The sequence below is a fragment of the Sus scrofa genome, chromosome 7 (genome assembly GCF_054392235.1).
Source record: "Sus scrofa isolate SSC_HxYL_T2T_F1_AM1 chromosome 7, Sscrofa_HxYL_maternal_Yorkshire_Landrace_v2.0, whole genome shotgun sequence".
In the NCBI taxonomy this organism is placed as follows: domain Eukaryota; kingdom Metazoa; phylum Chordata; class Mammalia; order Artiodactyla; family Suidae; genus Sus; species Sus scrofa.
The window spans coordinates 35,450,826-35,470,015 of NC_139389.1; the positions used below are offsets into that span (position 1 = coordinate 35,450,826).

A 19,190-nucleotide genomic window follows, 5' to 3' on the forward strand; every position below is an offset into this window, starting at 1 on the left:
AGGGGAAATGTGTGTGTGTGGGTGCTACAGTAACAACAGAAAAAAAAGTCCTATTTTTGGATCCTTTCAAAACTCCAAAATTAATGTAAGATCAAGTGTATAAAGTAAGAGCCTTGCTGAGGTGGTGTTTCTCCATTATCTTAAACTATAAACGGAACAAAATGGGACCTTATAATCAGACTCTGTGGACCCACAGATGAAAGGTCCTCTAAAAAGAGTCTGTGAGGAACAAAGCACGTCCCTCGTAACCAGTTGGGTTTGCTTGGCGGACGTGCTGCCCCTCTGCGCACGCGACTCTTCCAAAATGAATAAAATTATATCTATCGAAGCAATTGGGGCATGATATATTTTCCCTTCCAGTTCACAGTGCCAGGTGGGTCCCTTATTTCCTTGAGGCAGCCTCGTGCCTAATGGACAGCCCGGAACCTCACGAATACTTGTGCCCCAAGGCAGGGTCTTTGGAAAGATTGCCACAAGATGCTATGGACCATAGGAGTCATCCCCCTTCCGGAAACCTCCTCAAGGACAGGCCCTACATATGGGGAGCAGCCAGCACTGGCCGATTTTTAACGAAGGAAACATCCTCTGTAGTTGGTGACACAGGGGACAACAGTGCATCAAAGGCAAAGACGCTGTTTAGACGAGAGACTCCCACCTCCCACGGGGCTCCAAACCTCAGAGGATAATATGGTTGGTCCTTCTCCATTCAGCCCTTATCTGGTTCTTGAATGAATGAAACCGTGGGTTTGGTTCTCATCAATGACTTGCCCTCAGAATTCCCGCTGTGGCTCAGAGGTAATGAACCCGACTAGTATCCATGACGACTCAGGTTGGATCCCTGGCCTCCCTCAGTGGGTTAAGGATTTGGCATTTGCCATGAACTGTAGTGTAGGTCACAGACTCAGCTCAGATCTGGCGCTTCCAGGGCTGTGGTGTAGGCCGGCAGCTGCAGCTCCAATTTGACCCCTGGCCTGGCAACTTCCATATGCCGCATGTGTGGCCATAAAAAAAAAGAAGAAGAAGAAATAAAAAACTTGCCCTGCATGGTCACAGACCAAACACAGAATCCTACCAGCCCCTCCAGAACATGGTTCTCCAGGCTGCTCTGCTAAGAGCTGACATAAAATAGGATCTGCTTGACTGCAGATCTGGACCAGAGACATTAATACAAAAATGAATGGATGAATGATCTCCTCTCCTGGTCTTCAGAAAATAGCATCTTCAGTCAACACTTCTGGATGGTGCCTTCCCCAGAAAGGCAATCTGGTCCATGCAACTCCATCATCTCTGCATCTCTTTCAGCACCAAGAACATGCTGTTGAGAAGTGATGGGAGTGTGGGACTGGAAGCCAACTGTCTCTCCTTCAGAGGCCAGGCTCTTCACTGCAAGGCCAAGGGAAACTCCACCTACATTTATCAGCTGCTTCAGTCAATGACTGATATTATAGAGATGAAAGAAAGCATCAGGTATTTCTAAGACTTTTACAAATGTGACAGGAAAGATGCAGTATAAGAATTACTGTTCTTTAATACTCTGATGACTACTCATGACACCAGCAGGTTACTATAAGACATATTGCAGCAAGTGCTTTCCAAGAATTAACTTTATAGATGAGAAGCTAAGGCACAGAGAGGGGACTTGAGCATGGTCCCCCACAACTAAGAAGGGTCAGAGCCAGGACTCAAAAAGAATCTGCATTTTTTTCTTTTTTGGTGTTTTTGTCTTTTTAGAGATGCACCCGAGGCACATGGAAGCTCCCAGGCTAGGGGTCAAATCAGAGCTGTAGCTGCCACAGCCACGGCACAGCACACCATAGCCACAGCAATGGCAGATCCGAGCCGCGTCTATGACCTACACCACAGCTTCCCGCAACGCTGGATCCTTAACCCACTGAGCAAGGCCAGGGATTGAACCCACATCCTCATGGACACTAGTGGGGTTCGTTGCCACTAAGCCACAATGGGAACTTCAGAATCTGCATTTTTTTCTCACCGTCTTCTGCCATCCCTCACCCTTGCGTTTGTGACCTCAACTTTGTGAACAGGCAATACATTAACATTCATGTAAAACCAAGTGGCCAGTAAGGTCAGTAATTAGTTTCCTCCTACCCCCGGTCTTCAGTCCATTTCCTACCACCCAGACCCTTCTCTCCGGAAATAATCCTTTTTGTTAGTTTCTCGTGTATTCATCCAGAATTGCCTTCTGTGCAAAGACCAGCAGGTATGAATACATAGTCTTGTCTTCTCCTTTTTTACATGAAAGGTAGCATCCTATATAAAGTGCCTATGGCACTGTCATTTTCTCACTTAACAGATTTTTGTCTCATTTCTTTTCTGTACACATCAGCACTTTTTCTTTTTTTTTTTTGGCGGGGGTGCTGCACCCAGGGCATGTGAAAGTTCCCAAGTTCCCAGGCTGGGGATGGAATCTGAGCTGGAGCTGAGACCTATGCCACAGCTGTGGCAACAACACTGGATCCTTAACCCACTGCATCAGGCCAGGAATCGAACCTGCACCTAGCAGAGACCCAAGCTGCCACAAAGACAATGCCAGACCCTTAACCCACTGTGCCACAGTGGGAACTCCACCAGTATTTTTTTTAATTGCATAGTATCTGCCTGTTTTATAGACACTTTAGTTTTCATAACCATTCCCCTAGGAACAGATATTTCACACTTTGATTTTAATTTCCAGTAAATTCAATTTCTGTGTGATACCATTAGGAGGACCTCATCCTCCAACCAAAAAAAAAAAAAAACCACTGTTTTCTATCTTCCCTTTGGTCCCACCATTTTTACCACCAAATGGGGTTTAAAAAAAAAAAACAAAGAAACAAACACCTAACAAGCTCCTGTAGAAGAGTTTGCAAAAGGCCTTCTTTCCAGCACAATGATCTTCATGTTTTCTTCAGTCCCTGAGAGCGGGGACAAGAGTTACTCTCTTCTGTAAGTCAGAAATGTAGGCCAACTGTATTTTTAGGACTCTATTTCAGGGGCTGGATGAGAGGTTACTTTAAAAAATTTACATCTGTTCTCCACTATATTTTAAAAATTCCTTTCTAAACCACTTGGATTTTTTTTTTCCAATTTTGGTGGCCAAAACCATTACCAAAGAACAAAATAAACTCAGGTGCCCCAAGCAAACACATGGCAGTACACTATTAAACCATTAAAATAGAAAATCTGTAAACACTGGTGGCAAGGATACCTGACTGGGATGGGGGAGGTGCTTACACATTCTGAGTATTTCTGCTTTTTTAATATTAGGTGAATATTTAAGAAACCTCTGGTTACATATTTCCTTTGCTTTAGAAATTTTTCTTAAAATCTTTAATTTTGTTTTTGAAACAATAAATATTTTACAGAAATTCCCAGGCCTCAAAGGAAAAAAAAAAAAAGAGCAGTAAATACGGTAACAGTTTTCAAAAAGGTTGATTCTTCTTAGGCAGCCGGTACTAATAGGTCACCGCTCCCAGGGCGGCAGACGCAAAGTCACACCCACACGCTCTACTTCAGTCTGTGACAGAACCCGGGGCTTATCTACCTGCTCTATTTCTATGTGTAAACAGTCATACTCAGATCCTCACTGATAATAATCATTTAGTGACGACCACTGGGGTGTGGGCACCGTGCCAGTCCATTCCACCTATTTATTCTTCTAAAAGAATGCTACTTTTCAGAGTTCTCGTTGTTGCTCGGTGGTTAACGAATCCAACTACTTATGAGGATGTGGGTTCGATCCTTGGCCTCACTCAGTGGGTTAAGGATCCAGCATTGCTGTGAGCTGTGGTGTAGATCACAGAAGCGGCTCAGATCTGGCGTTGCTGTGGCTGTGGTGCAGGCTGGCCGCTACAGCTCTGATTCGACCCCTAGACTGGGAACCTCCCTATGCCATAGGTACGGCCCTAAAGAGACCAGAAAAAAAAAAAAAAAAAAAAAAAAAAAAAAAAAAAAAAAAAAAAGAATGCTATTTTTCAAGGAAAAAGTTTAATTACACAGAGTAAAGATGTTTAGCTATACTTAGGCTTATTTACCTTTTTTTCTTTGTTTCTAAAGGTACTAGTTTCTTGATAATGGCAAAGGATATAGAACCTCAGGGAGTCAGATACACAAAGACAGAGCGGCTGGCTCATGATGAAGGCAGAGCAACGTTCCGTCAACTTTCTTTACAGAAAATGACTGTACAGCATTCAGCCCATAAAGTGACTGTGGAGGAACAGGCTAACGCGGTCCCAGCTCAAAGCTTCTAGGACCTAACTGGATTATCTATGATATCAGCCCAGAAACTAGCAGTGTGAAGGAGGTAGCACTGTGCGCCTTGTCCCAGGAATGTGTTCAGAGTGTCAGAGAAACGGCAGGGTCAGTACAGACACAGAGTCCCACGGCTCCAGGAGACAAGGTGGCCCGGGCGCACACACGAACACACAAACTGTACCATTAGCTTTCTGTGTGCAAAGGACTAAAGCGCTAATGGTGTGGGCTGATGGTGGGTCGGGGGATCTGCGAGTTTAGGATCTATTTCACCTCTTCCAATCAGTGGAGAAGGTTCCAGGGAAGTGGTCGACTTTCAATCATTAAGTGTGTGTGGGGGGGGGACCTCAGCCAGTTTGGAAAGAAAGGAGGCAGGCGAACATTTTTAAAGTTTGCTTTTGGAGTTCCCGTCATGGCTCAGTGGTTTATGAATCCATCTAGGAACCATGACGTTGCAGGTTCGATCCCTGGCCTTGCTCTGTGGGTTAAGAATCCGGTGTTGCCATGAGCTGTGATGTAGGTCGCAGACGTGGCTCGGATCCTGCGTTGCTGTGGCTCTGGCCTATAGGCTGGTGGCTCTAGCTCCAATTAGACCCCTAGCCTGGGAACATCCATATGCCATGGATGTGGCCCTAGAAAAGGCAAAAAAAAAAAAAAAAAAAAAAAAAAAAAAATTTTAAATAAAATGAAATAAAGTTCGCTTTCCTGAAAGGCTTGGAAGCCCTCTGCTTGGTCTGAGCAGAGCTCAGCAGGATCTACATCACAGTAAAAACTCCACGACGCACATATGCTGCTACATTAACAAGCACTGCCAAGCGTCTATAACAGGGGTCTCCAAACTGCAAGTGAAACATATAGGCAGGAGACTTTTTAAAAGCAAATATTATATGCAACACCGATACACAAAAATGTTAAAGCTGATGGCAGAGCTGAGCTGGTGCAAACAGGGACCAAGAGAGACCACCCACGGGTCCTCAGGCTCCACAATGCCTGAGACAGACTTCCCCGGAACCCCTGGGGACCCAACAAGGCAGAGTTTGAGAACCACTGGTCTTTGACTTAAGGGACTTTCAAACTATTCTAGAGCAATGGCCCTCTGGACCCTTAAGAGTAAGCCTTCATAATTTTTACGCTTATTTAAAATATATATAGATGTGCTATGTACTAGTATATTGTATACATTACAAGATATATATGCACAAAGAGATCTTAGGTAGAAGGTAAAAAATACAATAAAATATTTATTATTAAAGACACAAAAATCGTTTGGGGTCTCATTAGTGAAAGCATTGAGACTGAAAGTAATATATTCTGTATTCCATCTTTTGTTTTACATTTGAGAAGAAAACTGATTCTAAATGATTCATTGTGATCCTTGTTTTATGGCTGTAACAGGTGAAAACGATTCCTAACAAACCTACACTGATCTAAGAACTGCGTCATCCACCGTACTTCCCACTACTAAGTTTTAAAAATTTGTTCTCATTATGGAAAGGTCTTTGTTGAAATTCAGCTGATAAATTCCTATCATCCCCGACATCAAACAACTGTTTGTGGAGAAGAATTAGAAGGTGGTGTACTTTTTTTCCTCTTTTTACAGCCGCACCCTTGGCATATGGAAGTTCCTGTACTAGGGGTCGAGGCAGAGCTGCAGCTTCCAGCCGATGCCACAACCACAGCCACACCAGATCTAAGCTGCATCTGCAACCTACACCACAGCTCATGGCAACACTGGACCCTTTACCCACTGAGCAAGGCTTGGGATGGAACCTGAATCCTCATGGAGATTATGTCAGGCTCTTAACCCAGTGAGCTACAGTGAGACCTCCACATTTTTATATCTTTTTTTTTTTTTTTGTCTTTTTGCTATTTCTTGGGCCGCTCCCTCGGCATATGGAAGTTCCCAGGCTAGGGGTCGAATCGGAGCTGTAGCCACCAGCCTATAGGCCAGAGCCACAGCAACGTAGGATCCGAGCCGCGTCTGCAACCTACACCACAGGATCGTTAACCCACTAAGCAAGGGCAGGAACCGAACCCGCAACTTCATGGTTCCTAGTCGGATTCATTAACCACTGCACCACGACGGGAACGCCACATTTTTGTATCTTTAACAAAGACTTTTTTTTTTTTTTTTTTTTTGTCTTTTTGCCATTTCTTTGGGCCGCTCCCGAGGCATATGGAGGTTCCCAGGCTAGGGGTCCAATCAGAGCTGTAGCCACTGGCCTACACCACAGCCACAGCAATGAGGGATCCGAGCCACATCTGCGACCTACACCACAGCTCACGGCAACACTGGATCGTTAACCCACTGAGCAAGGGCAGGGACCGAACCCGCAACCTCATGATTCCTAGTCGGATTCGTTAACCACTGCGCCACGACGGGAACTCCAACAAAGACATTTTAAAACATCTACCTAAGGGGCATTTGTTTCCCTATTCCTTGTTAAATATCACCTTTCCTTTGAGGGACTAAATGCGCTGATGGCCATCACAAAAAAGGGTCATCAAATCTGGGACACTTTTCTCTTGGTGAAAAAACATGTGTGAGGTGGCTGATGTGGTTCGAGCAATTTTTCATGATCATTGATCATCTTGTTACAAGTGTTATAAAGAGTCTACAACTGGAGAGACCTGCTTTATCAAAGTGATCACACAGGTGGGTACCCGGCGCCTCGCCACACCCTGCAGGGACAGGAACATGCTTCTCGGGGCACTGAAAACACAAATGCCTGTGGGATGCTGGCTGCTGCCCACCCCCAACGGCTGATGCCTCATCCCCCCAGGGACCCACAGCGGAGCACTGCTAAGATGGTTCATCAGTGGAGTCACCCGTGGGAATGGGTACGTGCACGCTGATCCACCGGCATAAGCTTTCTTCAAAGGACTTTATTTCTTGCCGTGGCTGTCCTCTAAGCCAGCAACGTGGAAATGTGCCCGTCCCATCCCAGCCCCCTCCCCATGCCCACCTGCTCTCCACACACACCATCCTCACTCCCTGTCCCCAGGTCTACGGCGCACAAATTGTCAGACAGAGCTGCTGTTTAGGGACACGTGCCCCATGTTTTCAGTGAAATTACTGGGAGCAGCAGTTCCTAACAATATTCAATCACCGCCTCCAATGCACGTGCTGCTTCACTTCCGATAACTACTTTGGAATCCATCAGTGCAAAGAAAACTTCCAAAGAAATTAGGTTTTTCACGAGTAACAAGTGGCAGTGTCCCTTTTAACCATTAACATTTAGAAACGACTGGATGCAACAACCCAGAGGCTAGCTTCTTCTTCTTGGAGGTGATACTGAAGCTTGGGTAAGTAGCTTCCTGACTAGAAAAATAAGAGCTGTAAAGGGAAAGGCGGGTGGAGTTGATATAAATGCTCTTTCACTCTGATATACACAAACTTCACGTGAAAAACTTACTTGCCAATATTTTCAGGCAGAGACTGCAGTGAGATGTCATTCACAGAAAGACATGTCAAATTCTGCAGTTCAGGAAAGCTTTCTGGCAATCTAAAACAAACAAACAAAAAAGTTGTTATAATTGAAAAAGAGACGTGCATGTATGGTATATACGAAACACACATATAATGATTTCATCAATATGTGGGTTGAAATAACCTCCTAAAATTACATTATATACAGCATGTTTGTCTTTCCCTATTTATAAGAGAAAAAATAAGAACTTGGTCTACCTAGCAGTACAGCGGCATGATAAATACTAGTTGATAGCGTGACCCAGAGATAATTAGGGAGGAAAGATAGGCTGTAAGAATGAGGGAGAAGAAAACGTTGTGAGCCTACTGCATACCCTACGAAAGAAAATGTTACATAGTTCCTGCTGCTGACAGTGCCTAAGAGCAAAAATACTTTATTGATGAGCAGAAAATTGAAATTTTAGACCACAAGATGATAACAAACCACAAAAGAGCTGCTTAATAATATTTTTTTCCTGTGGCTTATAACACCAAGAGCAAAACTCTGGATTACTTACAACTGATCAACGGACAGCCCACTTTCTTAATATTTTTCTTTTAATTTAAGATGCCAATCACTTGAGATTATATGTTCCACAATATTCTACACCAAAAGACCTAGACTCTACTGAATAGTGAGGGTTCAAAGTAAAATTTGTATTTAAATACTTACAAAGAAAGTTTACTTTCAATATCTCTATCGTTACCAGTATTGGTGGAGGGAAGGAAAAAAAAAAAAACCCGCTAACTGAAGACAAAAAGATCTCATTGCATCTAGAATGCTGAAGATTCATTTTTATACATAAATCTACTATTATGGGGAAAAGGACACATAACTAATTTTTTTTGCAGGGAGGTGGAGGTAAGGACGTCTTGCCTTATTGATAAATCTCTAGGTTAGAATCATTCATGTCTTTCCTCTCTCTAGGTTCCTTTTTAAAAAAAGGTTTTTTCCTTTTTATGGCAGCACCTGCAGCATATGGAAGTTCCCAGGCGAGGCGTAGAATCGGAGCTGCACCACAGCCACAGCAATGCTGGATCTGAGCCACATCTGTGACCTATACTGCAGCTCACGGCACCACCAGATCCTTAACCCACTGAGTGAGGCCACGGATCAAACCCGCATCCTCATAGATATTTTGTTGCGTTCTTAACCTGCTGAGCCACAATGGGAACTCTTAGCTAGGTTCCTTTTTTAAAAAACACATCCTACATTACTGTTTGACATTTAATATAGATAATACCAAACTTCAATACCAAATTCAGGCCCCACAAGCCTGAGAATAGTAACTAGGACTTTCATAATGGATGAAATACATTCTCAGGATTGGCTTTTATAGACTTGAGAATGCTTTCATAGCGTAAAAAGGTAAGATTTTTAAAAAATTTATCATTAGATGAAATTTATCTGAGTTTTTAACTGGAAACTATATTATAATTTTAAAACTAGCTAAAATGGTCTTCATTATAAGGCAAATGTATTTTTAAATGCCTGATTTGCTTTTATACTGGCTGTTAACACTAAGAGCCAAACGAGTGATACGATGTGACAAGGAAGCTCAGACTTAAGGTCAGGAGAATGGAACGCTGGTCTGAGCTGCCACTCAGGGGCTGCAAGATCTCAAGAGGTCCTTTAACCTCTGGGAGCCTCAGTCTCTGCAGCCATAAAATAAGTAGGCCACATTAAATAATTTTTGAGGTCCCTTCAACTCACAGATAGATCTTAATTCTTAAAAGAGCACACCTACTGAATTAAAATGACTTTCCTTTTAGGAACCTACCAGAGAGAAGACCAGGATAAAAACTGAGTAGGGCCTCATACGATGCAACATGTTCTGGTCCAGAGAGTTTTGAGATAAATGGTAAGGTCATATGTCAGCAGACAGTAGGGGAAAAAACTAAAGACGTAGGAAAGGGGATTAAGCAATAGCACATTTAATCAAAAACTCAAGGACAGAATTATGAGTATTTCCCAGCTGCCTAACCCTACAAGCTGCCTGACCCTACAAGCTGCCTAACCCTATAAGCACAAAGAGCTTAGCTCAGTTCAACAGACACTTACTGAGGGCTCACTCCCTTCCAGAGATTACAGTAAGGCTGGGGATACAGCAAAGAATGACAGAGAAAAACAGGCCCACTGAGGAGCCTTGGTCAAACGGGTGGCTTATGTGTAGAGTTCAAGCATTAGGAAAAGAGGAGGCAGAGAGCATGACAGAGCCAAAGGAGGGGGCGCTGTGGGGAGTAATCAGGAAAGGACCCCTGAAGAAACGTGATGCTGCATCTTAAGCTGGGCAAAAGGGTTGGCACAGTCAAAACAGACGGGGAGTGAAATCGGTGAGCCCTGAGCCCCTCATTACAGCAGAGCACGATGTCAGACAAGGCGATTGAGCACAATGAAGGTGGAAAAGGCAGGCCAAGGTCAGAAGGAGGGCAGAAGAGGCTACACAGCACATCAAGAGCTCCAGGTGCATTTTTTTTTTTTTTTTTTTTTTTTGACCATGCCCAGGACATGCAAAAGTTCCTGGACCAGGGATGGAATCCAAGCCACAGCTGTGACCCGAGCCACAGCAGTGACAACGCCAGATCCTTGACCCGCTGCACCACCAATGGAACTCCTCCACTTGATCCTATGGGGCAGGGATCTACAGAAAGATTTGAGGAAGAGGGACAATCATACAGACAGTGGTTAAAAAAGGGGGCAAGACTTGAAGAGAGTAGTGAGTTAGAAAGCTATTAGGTTAGAGGACTATTTTCCATTAAAATAAGTATTTTTAGTAACATAATAACTAAAATCCAAAAGAGAAAACCAGGATTATTTTTTTTTCTTTTTTTTTTTTGTCTTTTTTGTTGTTGTTGTTGCTATTTCTTGGGCCGCTCCCGCGGCATATGGAGGTTCCCAGGCTAGGGGTTGAATCGGAGCTGTAGCCACCGGCCTACGCCAGAGCCACAGCGACGTGGGATCCGAGCCGCGTCTGCAACCTACACCACAGCTCAAGGCAACGCCGGATCCTTAACCCACTGAGCAAGGGCAGGGACCGAACCCGCAACCTAGTCGGATTCGTTAACCACTGCGCCACGACGGGAACTCCCCAGGATTATTTTAAAAACATATTTACTTCTTAAAAATAAGCAGATATGGGGGAAAAAAAAAAAAAACCTAAATGGGGGATTCCCTAGAGATTCTCATACTAAGTGAAGTCAGTTAGAATGAGAAAGACAAATACCATGCAATATCACTTACATGTGGAATCTAAAATATGGCACAGAACATTGGAAATCAACTATAATAAAAAAAAAATAAATAACAAAATATGGCACAGATTACAGAACGGAAACAGATTCACAGACGTGGAGAGCAGACTTGCAGTTGCCAAGGGGAAGGGGGAGGGAGTGAGATGGATGGGGAGTCTGGGGTTAGTGGATGCAAGCCATGACATTTAGAATGGATAAGCGATGAGGTCCTAGTGTATAGCACAGGGAACTGTATCCAGTTTCTTAGGATAGAACATGATGGGAGATAATGTGAGGGAGAGAAAAAAAAAAAAAAAATATATATATATATATATGGGTCACTTTGCTATATAGCAAAAATTGACACAACACTGTAAATCAACTGTAACAAATTTTTTTTTAAAAATGGGGCATTCCCCCAGTGCTCCAGATCCATGAAAACCCTAGCAATTTTGAAAGGGATCAGATGAATCTCAAATTTTAACTTAACCTCATTTTTCTATATGTTTAAAAAAAAAAAAAAGGAATGGAAACGCAGAATACTTTTCTATCTTCTGAGGTTGCTTATAGAGTCTTGAGAAACCTTAGAAATGGGCCCGCCCACCTGGCCCAGGGAGACCTCGGGAACAGACTTCCAAGGGTGAGGGGTGTCTCTCCACTGCTGTGTGGGCACCAATTCGGTCATCCTGGCAACACTGCTGCCTGGAACCCACTGGTTGGTCAGTGGGATCATGACTGAGCCAAGAGCCGTAAGGAGGGGCTCCTGACAGCCCGGTGCTCAAAAAAGACAAGCAGAAAGGTTACCTCGTCAGTGGGTTTCCGCTGAAGTCAGCGATCTGTAGTGCTTTACAGAATGAGATGCTCTCTGGAATTTCAGGAATATCTGCAGAAGTAAAGAAGATGCCTGTCATTTACTACCATCATTAAGAGTTCTGGTCATCCTCAAGCTGGACCCCCCTCACTCGGGAATACGTGCAAAGTATTACCTCTTTCAAATGCGGCATGGATTTCCAAAGAACTTTTCTACGTTTATTTTACATTCACTCTCCTAATAGAAGATAGCTTCTACACAGAAGCCCATTAAAGAAAAACATTAAAAACCACCACCACCACCAAGCCCCCTCACCTCATCAAAAGTCATTGAGGCACCGTAATTCCCATTAGGCTTTATTTCCCTTATGTTTTCCTAGGGTTGTATCAGTACAAAGTACCCTAAAGTATGCATTTTTAAATTATGCATTTCCTTCTGATCTTAAGCATACTTTGGAAAATACAGAAAAATCTAAAGAAGGAAAAAAAAAATCCACCAACATTCCCATCACCCAGATATAATGTTGTATTTTGATGTATTTTTTAACGGTCAGACACACACCCAGAGTGTATGTATAAACAGATTATATTTCAAGATACTAGGTTCATGCTTCACTTGATGATATTTTACAAACCTTTCCCCCTTTCATTATTTTTCCAAATAGTCTGCTATTCTTAGTGGCAGAAAAGTCCACTGCATATACTTTCATACCTCATTTCACCAATCCCCTATTGTTGGACATTTAGGCTGTTCCCAAGTTCCTAATGTTATACAAATATTTAGGTCCATTTCTGATTATTTCCTTAGGCTAAGCTCCCAAAGTGTAATTACTGTGTCAAAGGCACTAGCACTTGATGAATAGCGTTACATTGCTTTTGAGGGGGCAAGTCACACCTATTTATATTTCCACCAGCAGCACAAGGTGCTCAACCCAACATCCTTCCCCTTCCTTTCTTTCTCATATATTTAAAAAACTGCCCATGTTATTTATTGGTAAAAACAGCCTGGCAACATTTTGTTTTATATTCCTTTTATTACTAATGAGGCTGAATATTTCTCCTTGTTTACCTGCCCAACTAAATACGGCAATTTTTGAAATGACCAAAACCGTTATTTTAAATGTCTCTTTCTCTTGGTTTAAAACCTGAGCGTATGGCTTTTTGGGCTGGCGAAGGTTTAGTTCATAGCATTTCATTTCAAGAATGCATTTATTTTGGATGTACTAACATTAAGAAGGGCTAAAATAGAACAGGTTCTCTTGATCTCATGCTGTTTCTTTCACCAGCTCGACAAATGCAAGCTGAGCCAAAACTTACCTAATATTTCTAAAGCGGGGGTGAAAAGGAGATGGGAGAAACCAAGGGGAAACGAGCGCCCTGCTCCAGCACCACAAAGGAATCAGAGCTACATAAGAGCGTCTCAGTACAAATTTACGAGCTTGAAATGTTTAAATCTGCGGTGACATTTGCCTCACACTTTTCTCTGCCTTGCATGGTCATATACGGTAGTGAGGAATACACACTACTTATGATCCCAGTTTCATACATGTGACAGCTATACACACACACATACACACACATATCCATGTATGGCTTGTCCATAGTTGAGTCTGGAATGGATTTTAAAAACACACAGTCATTTGTGGGCCCTAAGGTACACACAGCATGGTAATAAGACCTTCCACACATTACCTTACTTAATCTCAACATAAATTATTGTGACTCCCACTGCACAAAAGGGACACTAAGGCTTGGAGAGATGAAGTGACCTGCCTGACATCAGAGGCCACTTTACCAACCACTGGCCCTCCGGTGCTGAGGTCCCCACACTGCCATGCTTAAGGACCAACAAACTAGTGACTGAGTACAACAAAAAAGAGGCAGACTCACAGACACAGAGAACAAGTTAGAGGTTACCAGTGGGGAGAGGGGAGGGGGAAGGGCAGTGTGGGAGAGGGGAGTACCAGGTGCAAACCATTGGGTATAAAATACAAAGTTATAAAATACAAAGAATAGATTGTACAACATGGGGAATAGAGCCAACATTTTGTAAGAACTGTAAGTGGAACATAAGTTTTAAAAATTGTGAATCACATATCATATACCTGTAACTTATATAATATTGCACATCAACTACGCATCAATTTTTTAAAAAAGGGAAAGATCAAAAAAAGAACAAAGGAACCCAGGTACACCCATTCATTGCTGGGTCAGCATGGCTACCCAGGCAGGAGAAGCTGGCCTGGATGAAAGGTGCCGGTTGGCTTCCCACCCCTGATAGTCCCTCCTCTGCCACCACATCAGGTCCTGGTGAGCAGTTTTAATAAGGCTGAGAGAAGAGGTGCCAGGGCTGCTTCTGTCACCTCACAAGTGCCAGGGGAGAGGGTCGGGCTGACACCCACATGCACATCATACAGCAGCTTTCTGCCTGATCCAAGGAAAGATCAAGGAAACAGAGAAGGAGGAAAGGCAGTCAATGGGGTGGAATCAATATTTTTCAAAGCATCAGAAACACGACTGAAGCTTGGGAAGATGGACCCACCCAGGGAACATATGAATATCAGCCGTAAGGAACTCTGGTCGGGGCTGGTCTGGAGTTAGGGAAACTGCCAGGGAGGGAACAGAGCTGGGCAAAGTGCAGACAGAGATGAATGAGAGGTCTCCTTCAGAGGAAGGCACTCCCTCCCTAAGCCAACCTGCTTATGCACAAGATCAGCAAACACAACATAGATCTCAACTCCAAAGACCATTTCTTTCTACCACAGGCATGTTCTTAACCTGACAGAAAAGAAGGTATTTGGAATTCCCATTGTGGCTCGGCATGTTAAGAATCCAACTAGTATCCCTGAAGATGTGGATTCGATCCCTGGTCTTGCTCAGTGGGTTAAAGGATCTGGCATTGCCATGAGCTGAGGTGTAGGTCACAGATGTGGCTAAAATCTGGTGTTGCTATGGCTGTGGCTGTGGCTGTGGCCAGCAGCTACAGTTCCAATTCGACCCCTAGCCTGGGAACTATCACATGCCGAGGGTGTGGCCCTAAAAAGATTAAAAAAAAAAAAAGAAAAGGTATTTGCCTATAAAAATAAGAGCTTTAAGGAAGGCATGAGTTTGAAGAGTCCTGATTACTGGTTTGCTTTAGGTTATGAAAAATATCAGAAAAGAAAACTAAGGATGGGAACAGCTACTCCTCCTTAAATACCCAGCTAAAATATCACACCCTCAGGCCCAGCTCCTTTGGGCTCCAAGATTAGGTGGGATTCTCTTGCTATCAGGTTCTTGGGGCTTTGCCTTCACAAAATCTGTGCCAGTTGGAATTAAATAATTGTTTGGCGATGGCCAACTGCCTTTATTAAACTCTAACTCACTGGGAAGAAAGACTACTGTGGCCTTGTCTGTCACTACACTCTCAAAGTTGACACATTACAGTTGGCCCACAGGTTCCGTATGGGGATTCAATCAACTGTGGAGCAACATTTTTAATTCCAGAATGTTCCAAAAAGCAAAACTTGAATTTGCTTCATGCAGTAACTATTTGCATAGTGTTTACATTATATTTACAATTATTTACATTGTACTAGGCATTATAAGCAATCTAGAGATGATTTAAAGTATATGGGAGGATAGACAAGCTTATATGCAAATGCTATGCCATTTTATATAAGGGGTTTGGGTGTCCTCAGATTTTGTGAGGGGATCCCGGAACCATTCCCTCTGTGGATACCAAGGGATGATTTTATTAAGCTTAAATGGCCCACAGGTACTGAACTGCTGAGCAAAGGAAACACTCACATTGCTAAGCCTCTGCAAGAACAGCTGCCCTCTAATCTGAGTCATGGAATAGCCCCAGTAGGGTGGGAATGATCTCTGTTTTTACTAGTAAAAAAAAAAAAAAAAACCTCCTGGTCCCAGGTCTCTTATAAGAGATAGAATAAAGCTTGCTGTATTTATGAACATAAATATATAAATATATATTTTATTTATAAATAATCTATAACATTAAATAATATATGTTATTCTTAACTGATAGCTCCTTTAACTGACTTCAAAACATTTTACTCTGGACATAGGTGAGGCTTAAGACTAAACATGTGAAATATACTCATAAAAATCTCTTATGGATGAGGCCAAGACTGACCACCAACCTCACGAAAAAACTGCAACTTGAATCCTTTCCCTCGCTCCCTCTCTCACCACTCACATCCATTTTCCAAATCCTTCTGATTCTTCTCTCATTTTTTTCCCCATCCATCTACTTCTGTCCATTCCCATTACTATCAACCTAGTTCAGGCCTCAATCACCAAGAAGCTATGCGATCCCCTTAAATGGTCTCTCCCTGTATCCTGTTAGTCCTCCAGCAAATCAAAACAGCCACAAAAGCAAAGTGCACCAGTTTTCCACATGGGCTGGGTCTGTGCCCTCAGACAAACTCCTTAACCTACCTGGGCCTTAATTTCCTTATCTGTAAAATGGGTCATCAGTAGGTATTTTTCAAACAGTGCCCGCATATGATACTTTAAGCACTGGTTAAGTCTCGAGAAGGGAGAAAATCAGACAAAGAAGGATGTTTGCTTTGAGCTAAATAAATCAGAGCAGAGGGAAAGCAAGGGCAAGAATGGGCCCCACTGGCTACAAAGCGGGGAGAGGGTAAGCCCCGGGCAGAGTGTGCATGAACCTCAGGATATCAGTGTGGGGCCTTCTGGAGAGAAGGCTGGAAAGATCTCTTGACAGCAGACTACCAAGGCCAGGCTGAGCTGTTGACAATTAATTTGCTAGACAAGGAGTTTCCTCTTCTCTAAAAAAAGGATAACCACAGCTCCAGCTTAGGGTTGTCACAAGGGTAAAGGAGAGTGACACAAATGAAAGCACAGGGCACACATTGCTGGACCTCTTTATTTTTTTTCCTGGGTGGGGGAATCAGAACAGAGAACCACTATTTTCCATTCAAGTCTGAATAATTTGAGTAAGAGTAGCATTATTAACAGAGATGAGAGGGCCAAGAGGGCTTTTGCTGCCTTTTTAACTGAGAAGCAAAAACAATTAAGCCCCACATAAACATCTATTTACATATAAACAGTAGAAATAACTAATGAGGTTTTTCCTCTCATTGAGGTACCCCAAAACTTTGCACTGCCAACACTCAACTCAGTCCAAGCTTCCATATAAAGTGAAACAAAAAAATTTTAACCATATTTTTCACAAATTCAAACTTGCTTTGTTTCATGTATGTCCAAGAATAGAAGCTTAAACTTTGATATTTTTAAAAATCTTTTTATTAAAGTATAGCTGATTTACAATGTTGGGCCAATTTCTGCTGTACAGCAAAATGACCCAGTCATACATATACATACATACATATACATATATATATATATATATATATATATATATATATATATATACACACACACACATTCTTTTTTTCATATTATCTTCCATCATGTTCTACCCAACAGACTGGATATAGTTCCCTGTGCTGCCCAGCAGGACCTCATTGCTTATCCATTCTAAATGTAATAGTTTGCCTCTACTAACCCCCGACTCTCTCTCCCTGTCCCCCCCAACCCCCGCAACTACAAGTCTGTTCTCCAAGTCTGTGAGTCTGTTTCTGTTTCGCAGATAGGTTCATCTGTGCCATATTTTAGATTCCACAGATAAGTGGTATCATATGGTATCTGTCCTTCTCTGACCCACTTCATTTTGATATTTACAAAATGCTTGAGAATGACTGTAAAATTAAGCAAATCTTTTCCCCATAACTTTCTTAAGATAACTTTAAGTTGGACCTGCTCTAAGCAATCATTATGTTTTAAATCAGAACGGCTTTGAGTTAGACATAGTTATACTTAAAAAGATAAAAATACCAAATATGCCGTTTACATATAACCATTACTGCTGCCTGTATACAGGAGACTGATATCAGCCCTAAATGCTGCAGTGCAACCCCCTCACCCCCGCTTCAATACCCCCAAGCAAACAGTCACGCTGGCACCATGCGCCCAGGGGCTTCTGAGAAAGAATACGATTCTCATGGCAGATCCTGTTATTCAGAAAGTGACTTAGAAGGACAGTCTCTGCCCTTCCTGGCACTCCTGTTTTCTTCTCCACACCCATTTTTAACACATCAGGCTGGGGTTCTACCTTCCCCAACCCCCTAACCCACAAAAGTCATACACAGGCTTAGCCTACAATCCTCTATTAGGAACCAGTTGCCCAGCATCCTTAAGGGGGAACCACGCCCTTTCCTGAAAAGCTATCACCTTCTTAGGGCTCCCCTTGTGATGGATACAGGTTGGACAAAGTGACCTCTCGGTTCCTTCTAAGCCTAATTGAGTTTAGAAACTCCGGGACATTTCCTTTCATGGAGAATTGTGGGCACACAGTCTGTTCAGTCTATGGTCACAGCCCCTATGCACAGCAGGCTAAGTTCTTTCTGAGTCACCTGTGTTTCCTCTGGTTCTCTCTTCTCCTGGGTTCCAGACCTATCTGATGTCAGCAGTTATAGTACGAGGCTCTCTCCACCAAGGCGCCCACGGAAGGCTAAGCAGAACAAAAGTCTGATATATTTGGTGGCTGTTCTCTAAGCTTATCGAATTCACACTGATACAGCATTTGGGAGTAGAAAGTTAAAGGAGACCACAAATGCTTAAAGAAAGCAAACTATTACCATCTATCAATTCGTCTTTTTGGAACATTGCAAAGAACGACATTTTAAATCTCAGGACATATTCTAGGGAAGGCTGGTAAGCTGAAATGTTATTACGGAAAAGGGGGCAGGACGGACACCGGTCATCAGCTACACATTAGCTCTGCCAGCCCCACAGCAAGGCTGCGTTCCTTGCTTCCTTAGGACAGGGTCCCAGCCAGGCGGAGTCCAGGCACAGACCAGCTCCTCCCCTGTCGCTGCCTTGCTGCCTCAAGGCCCTGTCACCCGAACACCTGCGAGGGACAAACAGCCACTGCTGCTGAGCCTCCGGAAGGGCTTGCTCAGTGTCAGGCACGATTCTGAGCACGCTGTGCAAATCACCTCACTTAAATCTTCACAACTCTGCAAAAGCTCCCATGATTTCCATTCCCTGAATGAGGAATTGAAAGGGTGAGGGTCTGGCCAAGTTCACAGAGCTAGCTGACAACGTCAGACGCAGCCCAAGTGCCCTGCTGCCACGGGCCACCGACGTGTGTGTGCCCCACATGGGAGGGTGAAGGCGAGGCCCCTGTTGCAAGGATGCTGCTGTCTCTGAATCTCCAGCTCAATACAAGGGAGCCAAGGGGGAAGGGCTCCATCCCACTGGCCTCTAAAGGCAGCTTTAATCTTTCTCTTTACCTAATTCTTCTGATGAAATAGAGTCAAGGCAATCATTCATTTTCAAGATAATATAATTGAAAATACCAAAGTAGCAAAGAAGAAACCTTAAAACTTAATTCTGGGTA

At 43.2% G+C, this 19,190-nt stretch overlaps 1 protein-coding gene across 1 annotated transcript in view; it reads right to left on the reverse strand.

Annotated features, from left to right (window-relative positions):
* The window catches only part of LRRC1 (leucine rich repeat containing 1), a 129,639-nt gene that overhangs the window by 35,017 nt on the left and 75,432 nt on the right, over positions 1–19,190 (reverse strand). Inside the window, exons 3-4 of the mRNA XM_001927688.7 lie at positions 11,756–11,834; positions 7,668–7,757 (exon numbers count right to left, since the gene is read on the reverse strand). Of these exons, the coding sequence (XP_001927723.2) occupies positions 7,668–7,757; positions 11,756–11,834 (169 nt within the window). The remainder of the gene's footprint in view (positions 1–7,667; positions 7,758–11,755; positions 11,835–19,190) is intronic.